The sequence below is a fragment of the Penicillium cataractarum genome (genome assembly GCF_028827025.1).
Source record: "Penicillium cataractarum strain IBT 29864 chromosome Unknown utg000005l, whole genome shotgun sequence".
In the NCBI taxonomy this organism is placed as follows: Eukaryota; Fungi; Ascomycota; class Eurotiomycetes; order Eurotiales; family Aspergillaceae; genus Penicillium; species Penicillium cataractarum.
In genome coordinates, this window is record NW_026622741.1 from 677,679 (window position 1) to 685,477 (window position 7,799).

General features: G+C 50.8%; 2 protein-coding genes across 2 annotated transcripts; one reads left to right on the plus strand and one right to left on the minus strand.

The window, feature by feature from the left end:
- Positions 1–610: 610 nt before the first annotated feature.
- Positions 611–3,188, minus strand: N7496_006008 (putative C6 transcription factor; the record flags this gene model as incomplete). The annotated part of the gene is made up of 4 exons (XM_056698937.1): positions 611–1,718; positions 1,810–2,459; positions 2,606–2,729; positions 2,791–3,188. The coding sequence occupies 4 exons, from the start codon at positions 3,186–3,188 to the stop codon at positions 611–613; spliced, it is 2,280 nt and encodes a 759-aa protein (XP_056554350.1).
- Positions 3,189–5,455: 2,267 nt separating this feature from the next.
- On the plus strand, positions 5,456–6,112 carry N7496_006009 (uncharacterized protein; the record flags this gene model as incomplete). The annotated part of the gene is made up of 2 exons (XM_056698938.1): positions 5,456–5,568; positions 5,830–6,112. 2 exons carry the CDS (start codon positions 5,456–5,458, stop codon positions 6,110–6,112), a joined length of 396 nt encoding a protein of 131 aa, XP_056554351.1.
- Positions 6,113–7,799: the final 1,687 nt, after the last annotated feature.

Consider the following 7,799-nt stretch of genomic DNA (forward strand, 5'->3'; position numbering starts at 1 on the left):
CTTGTAGTGCCGTAAGTATGATCTAATGATTATTGTCGCAGCTTTACGGATTAACTGCCATGGTCCTTAGGTTTCGCTGTCGGTATGCCAATTTACGTCTAATTCCAAGGCGTTACAAACTTATCGGCAGTTGCCAAGGGGGCTTTTCTAGATGATTCCCACATGCCGAGGGGTACTGATGACTAGAGACTAATGATAATTATGCAATGGTCAAACCTCGTCAGATTAATTAATGTTTATGAAGCAGGTCCTAGACGTTAGTCTGGCTCGGCGATTATGATTAGTTATGATGATACCAGGTTATAAGAGAAGGTTAGCACAGATCCAGGAGAAAAAAGGTCAGCAAGCAATTCTTGTTGTTGCCCAAGGCCATGGGTGGGGTTGAGATATATGATGTAGCAATCTTAAAGACTGCGTAGAACAAAATAACAACCTATCACCAACATGAAAAAGATTCACGATATAGCGGGAGTATCAAGGGGGACGAGAGGGCCAAATGGAAGGAATAAAATCCGCGGGAAGTATCCGCTAGGCTAGGCAAGCCTAGACGGGAACTTCGAGGCAGACATAGCAGAATATGAAAGCCAATCATGAGAAGGGCGACCAGAGCCTAAAGCCTGGGGTCAATTTCAATAGAGAATTTCTCGCCATGCCGAGAGAGGATGTCCATACAGACAAGCCACGCTCGTTGGGAGGAGGGATCCTTGGCGGACATCTCGCGGAGCCAGGCGATAGCTTTCTTGAGCTTGTCGACCAAATTGAGAGCCTCGGAGGTCCCAGGTATTGTGCGTGCGAAGAGCTCGGTAAGGAGAACGGTCGTAGATTGCATGATGTAGTGTAGGACACACCACCAGGGGGAGACTCCGTATAGCCAGATCGCGTCCGGTTTGGTGGGGAGCATATCCAACATTTTGCATGCCATTTGCACACACGTGCCTGCCATTGTACCGCAAAGAGCGCCCCCGGGACTCGTGCTGGGGGCTTGGTAGGCGAGATGACGGAGGCAGGGTTGAGAGATGACGAGTTTGGTATTGTAGAAGCGGAAGCCAAGGTCGGCACGTTGGCGGACGAACGGATCGGTAGCGGTGGCGTCTAGGTTTGTGAAGTGAAACTCTGCTGGGAGGCGGGAGAGCCACTTGTCAGCATTCGTGTTGAGGTTGGAAATAGCAATCTCCATCTCCATCCAGGATCGTTTTGTTGCGCCAGGGGCGTACAAAGTCTGGATAGCTTCTCTCATTACAATGTCCAGGTCCACTCCATATAGGAAACACAGAGAAATATTCGGCGTTATAGTGTCATTCAGGTCCATCATTGTTTGTTCAGCCTCCTTGCCTTTCCTTGAGCCGGCCTTCGCGAAGTAGGTAGGGTCGATCGAGGCTTCGCTAGACGCAGAAGGGGTGCCGGCACCGCCAACAGAGGTCAACAGCGAGGTCATCAAGTTATTCCGGATAGACAGATTGTCGATAATCTGAACTATGCCTTGGATTCCAAAGTCCTCCTCGATGTATGGGATGGGCAAGGGGGTCGTGCAAAAGGCCGGGTCGGTGCTAGGCGGGCGGCCGGTTCTCACGCAGAGCACCGTGTCCAACATGAACAGCGCCCACCACACGCGGTATCGAGTCTCTTTCGAGACTTGTGCAACACTACCGGTCTCGCTACGAAGATTCAGTCCCATAGCCGTCGCTGATCGAATCGCAATTCCAATAATCTGCCATGATCTAGTAAGGAGGAAAACGTTCGATGGATTAGACACTGTGCCTAAAGAGCCAAAAATATCAACGTTGGGGGATGAATGGGATGAGGACTTACCGGTTAACTTGGCCAGTAGAAAGGAGGTAGAAAGCAGTCAGGCCTTCTACTTGCACTTGCTGCAAGTTCGGATGGTCCAACAACGCGACGTTGTCGATGCTCAGGCGCCAGGCCCTTGCAGAATAGGACAGGTGGTCATCACCATCTCCTTCAAGGCCATCCCCGACAAGTAAAGTGTACCTTGCTGCAATTGCAAACACAAGGTTTAGCACGGCAATCCATCGCTTCCCAGGTCTCACGTTCGGATTCGTGTAGAAGGATCGGTATTGACCTAGGAAGACTCCCTTCCCGATGATGGGGAACGCAGGGTGAACGGCTTGGAAATAGACGTCCACGAGATGGTCGGCAATATGCTGGGGAGGTCGTTTTGATAGTTCAACGTGATCGAGGCTCGAAATTTCGGTGTCGTCCAGGAAGTAGTTCAGGGATGAGATGGAAACGGATACTCGATCGGGGGTCTCGACGACGGGTGTTGAGCTTTCGCAATCGAGGTCGCGCTTAAGTTTGTATAGCCAAGCCAGTTCCGAGTGCTCGCCCACGAATCCCATCGCCCGGACCTTTTCGTCTCGGTTGAAGTCCTCTGCGGTGTGATCTGTAATGCTTAAGGGATAGCTCGAGGCCTCCCCATCAGAAAATGATATAGAAGTACTCTGCGGTCAGGCATGGTTAGATTCGGTGCCGGTGTTGATTTTTAATTGATTTTTTGTGAGAGGAATACAGTGGAAAGGGGAAAAGTTGATGGTGAAACGGGTGGAAAGGATAGGATATGGGAGAAGCCGTGTTAGTTAGTTCTCACCCTGACTAATTGGCGGCCGAGGGTCTGATCAACGTGCTGGGCCAACGAAGCCTCGAGTCTCGGGTACAAATCCCGTAACAAACTCTCGTAGGTATTGATCTGAGCAGTAAATTCTTCCAGTTGCCTAAATTTTTCAAATTAGAGGCAACTTTGAAGGGGTTTTTTTTCCCGAGTATCCTACGCACTTAAGCATCTTCTCGCGCTTCCGGTCGCCGTAAGAACATGGTACCCCCGCATCCTGACACCGATGGCAGGATGGACGATGCCCACTACATTTGGCTTTTTGCTCACGGCAGTTCTCGCACGCACGACCGACACGGCCACTGCTGGTATGGTTGATAGGACGCGTAGTTCGAGGGATGGGGACTTTGGGATTCAGTGATCGTTCGCTGGGGATTGGGCTGGCCTCTGGGTGATCTTGGCGACTAGAGAACAGTTCGTTATAGGGTGAGATTCCGAAGGGGATAATGGGCTGCGTGTACCCAGGGATCGGATTGAGTTGCTCGAAAGGAGCCGACTCATTCTCCGGGACGTCCGATGCATATTCAGGATACAACGGGCAAGGGGGGAGGTTCTCACTCATCGTGTTGAGAGGCTTCTTTCGCGTATGCAGCGAGTTTAGTGGGAGAATGGTACACAAGAAGCACGCCTTTTGAGCTTAGCGGCTTTTCGAGGATTAGCCCTAGAGAGGGGCTCTGGTGCGAGGCCTCGCCCTCTCGAGCAGGAATTTGAGATGCTCCGGGATAGCTCGAGTTTGCGAAAAGCAAAGTGGCACGCAAGGTGAGACGAGACCCCGAAAGTGGGTGGGGCCCGCTGTGACGGAGAGCTGTGGTATGCTGGATGTCAGTGCCGTGTGGTTTTGCCACTTGATCCCGGCCCGCCAGTACCCAACAATCTTCAAGTGCGCCCCTTTGGGGTGTTTATAGCCGATGTGAACGGTCAGAAGAGAGAGAAAGGTGTCTAGTGATGCGAGATGCATACTAGAACAATTTTTCGGGTACCTCTGGATCTTCCATCCTATTCCCAGTTCCGACCAATCAACAACCGAGGATGGACTGATATAGCTTGGTCGGGAATTTCAAGTCTGGTAGACGGCGCCCAGCCACGATAGTGGGCGTTGTTGAACAGGCTTTTTACCCCAGAAGCTCAATGACTCTAAATTCATCGTGTGCGATCGGGGAGCCTGAGAATCTGGTGATCTGTAGACAAGATGTTAGTTATGTCGTCCCCTATCAGTTGCAGTTCAAAAAGACACACGAACAGGGAGACAATCATAAGACAAACCATTGCCAAAGTCAATTCCTTTCGCAAGAGGTCCAGGAGCATGCATTTAGTTCTGATAGTCGTGTCACTGTGTACTCGTTTGTTCCTCGCTCAGAGATTGTCCACTGTCTTTCTTTGGTCGAAAGGCGTTGCCGTCCACTTGTAATTTCCAAAGCGTAAAGCAATCCCCATGGTCACAATGCAGATTTGGCATTCGGTTCTGCCGGGGTCGAGGCCCGCTGCTGGTTTCCTCTTTGGATGGGTGTGGCCATTCCGAAAAAGGCGGCTCCCGAGTGGTGGTTTTGTCATCCTGGATCGCAGCGGTTGTAACTTTTGGAACATACCACGCCCCTATCTACCAACCATATTCAAGCTCAACTTTCATTTCTTCTTCCCATCGTTGGATAATGCTCTTCGTCTCATATTTCGCGTTTTGCAATGACCAGTTAGCTCAAGCCGTTCGACATTCGGATCGTGTCAACAATAGGAAAGCCGATTTGATGCACAACACAGCCGAGAACAAGGAGCCATCGAGCCGCCACGGAGCCAGAAAATCGAGAGATCTGCCCGGAAAATCTATCGAACGCATCGAAGTTAATTTAATTCGACCAGCAGGCGAATCTGGAGGTACAATGTGTGGGAGTACAAAATGGTAGCCCTCTAGGCTCATGTCGAGACACGACGTTGGGGCGCACTTCGGTCCTGTGGCAGTCGACGAAGCCCAAACAGTGATGTGAATCATGAACTTGGACATCACTAATCATCATACTCCGGTTTGATGAATCTCTCAGGGATGAATCAGGATTGATGGTAGGAGGAGACATCATTCAGACCCGCGGGTCAAGGCTCCCTGTCGGTCTGCACGAGCTTCTCACGTTGGTAGGCCATCACAACGACATCAACGAGTTTAGCTAACGACGTCTCACAAAGGATAGCAAAATGTTTCCTTCAGATTTCCCTGCAATTCCGATGCGTCTCGCTGCTTGATGCGAATGCCTTGGGCGCGATACAATCGGATCGGACGGAGTCGCAAGCTTCAACGAGTCAATCCACATCCCTAAGAATCACCTTCCCAGTCATCTCAACCAACCCTTGCCACCAGGGCACTCAGTAGGTCTGAAATGTTCAGGAGCATCCCCGATCGAAACTTCGGCCCTATTTGAGGATAGGCAGCACATCCTCAGTCTTAAAAAACACCACACCGGCCGAAAGCCCACACGAGTCGAAGACACGATTTCGAGACCTCCACAAACCAAGACTGCATGCTAGGTATATGACCATTCGACGATATTTTGAACGGACTTTATGAGAACAGTGGCTGTCCTCGGACGCCGTGGGTCGATAAAAGGAGAGGATCCGAGTGCCTGAAGTCGGAGCAGATTCAACAAAACGGTGATGAAGATTATGAAGATTTAAGCTTCCATTATCGAGCTGCAGATATTGTCCTCTTCAGTGAGGAATCTTCGCAATACAGGTGCCAAGATTGTCATTTTCGTTGATGGGGTAGCAGCTTCAATCCTGAAGATCGGGCCAGGTCTACGCGGCCACGGCATTGGCGCAGTGCACAGGAAACTCCTCTAAGAAAAAATGTCGGCAGATTGCATGGCCTGGTTCTATCGGTTGGCTGTGATCGGGTCGTTGCCCGTTTTGGAGGCCAAGAATCATTGGGAATGGTTGTTCTGGCGCGTTTTGGTACCAGCGTCAGTCGTTCTTCTGGATCAGACACCATGGCCTTTTGAAATCTTTTTCGTCGCCGACTCTTCGGTAGTCCCATGAGGGCCACAATCATTTGTTGGTGAGTGGTCACATCCAATGTGCTTGGCGATACAACCTGATGAATGGGGGTTCAATGTCATTTTCGTGCTGAATTCAGGTCTGAAGCGACATTAGTTATCCTATTCAGCTTTATGTACTTGAGAGCGAATCACACCCACGTTGATAGAAACTTGTGAATAATCCAGATCTTTCGTTCTGGCAAGGACTGCTCCGCACGTTGGCCCGGGACAACGGCCGGTCCTAGTTCAGGCCAAGTCCAATAGCTACTTCAACGCCCTCGAATCTCGCTCCTTCCGTGCAGACATCAGCAATATTCTGCGGAATCTCTGCGACGGCTTCGCTGTGGATGGTGGTGGCGGCTTTGCGTCCTCCAAATCACACTGGAACAACGCAAGACTCAGTGCTAATTCGAAAGACAAGGAACAAGGCTCCAGAGATATCCAGGCGGTTATGGTATCTGAGTCCTGAGACAATCGCGGATTGAGCTTGGTTTGACGTTCGTCATGGCACTGCTTGGTGACATAGTCTCTAGCCGGAAGTTGGTGACATAGTCTCTAGCCAGAAGTGACATTCGCTTCGAATACGACCGATTGTCCACTCTCCAACCTTCAAATCACTTTGGAATGGATAATGTGAGAAATACCCCTCCTTCCGGCACGCGTTCTGATCAGACCAATCGCGAACGAGTTGTCTTGTGTGGTGCCGTCTTCATGACGTCGCTAGCCTCGTTCAAGTCCCTGTGTCGTGGAATCGGCCCCTCGGGACATGAGATAGCTGCAATTGTAGCTTTGAAATCTCCACAATCTCGACCCCGTTGGACCGCGCCGCCCAGTACTTTCGTTGCTACAGTCTCGAGGCACACGGCTTACCCCAGGGGCTCCACCCTCGGTGCGACCGGGTGACTCCATGGGTAGCTTAGGAGCTGTTTTGGAACCTCGTTAGAGGATATCTCACCGTCTCGAAGACTGACTAGCAGTCAACAGTTGAAAAGAGACGCTGCATCTGGGAGGAGGACGGGGATGGCGCTTTTACTGGGCAAACCCGGTTTGCACGGTCAAGGATGTAGTGAACTAGAACTACTCCATACCGCCGGAAAAGAAATCCGCAGGGGCGATGTGGCGCGCCTCAAGAGCCCCATAGACTTTCCACATGCCGTGCGCTTAGGCTGCGGCGCCAGGAAATCTGCCGATCGTTTGAGGGGAGGCACCAAAGGAGGATCTTCGCCAGATCGACTTGAGGTGACCCCGGGACGTGTCAAGCGTTTGCTATCGGAACGAGAGGTCGTCGCGACAGCTTGAGACACCACACCACGGCACTTCTTCTTCGTCTCCATGAGTTTGGTGGGGAGGGAGCCTCTTTCAGTTGTGGAATGGCCGGGTAGGTACCACAATCCAAGGTTCCTCGATCGGTTGGAGCAAACGTGTCTCATTCCCTCGGGCATGTCTCGAAAGGTGGGATTGTTCCTGATGGTAGGTTGTGGATTCTGAGATGTGCTGGCCACACCAGAATTCCCATGTCCCCAAACGCAATCACCTGCTGTGCTTTGATGACAACACACCAGGTGACTTCCTCCAGCTGAGCTTGTTTTTCACTGGACGTGACATCATATCGTGTTCTCGTGTGTGCGAAATTCGATTCCTCCTTGACGATTTCATATCGCCAATCTTGATTTCACCAGCTATTCAAGCGTTGCAGCAGCCCTGCCAAGGCAGGCCATCGAGGACTTCTATTTGCACCGCTCATGAAGACTGTCCAGTTTTCCATTTGACCCATTCATGATCTTATTATAATCCCTTTTGCTCGAGGTCCAATAGATGTGAAACCCCTGATTCTTCTCGCTTCCTTCGCTCGGCAGTCCTCTGTGTGACGCTAACCCACATTAACCTTTTGCCGACCGGAGTGGGCTTGAGAACTATCATCGGAGTTTGTTTCCGAGCACCATTTAGTGGTAACAACATTTCTTGTTTATCGCTCTTCATACAACATTGTCATGAAAAGAACTTCTGTCTTCGGCTATTAATCTGCAGACAAATAGCCAATTAGTCTCGGGGGTTTAGCACCCCTTGGCTCGATCCCATTCAAAGCCTGAGATGTGTTCCTTCTTCCATAGTTCGCATCTTTCATTGGACATCCTGCGCATTTAGGAGGACCAATG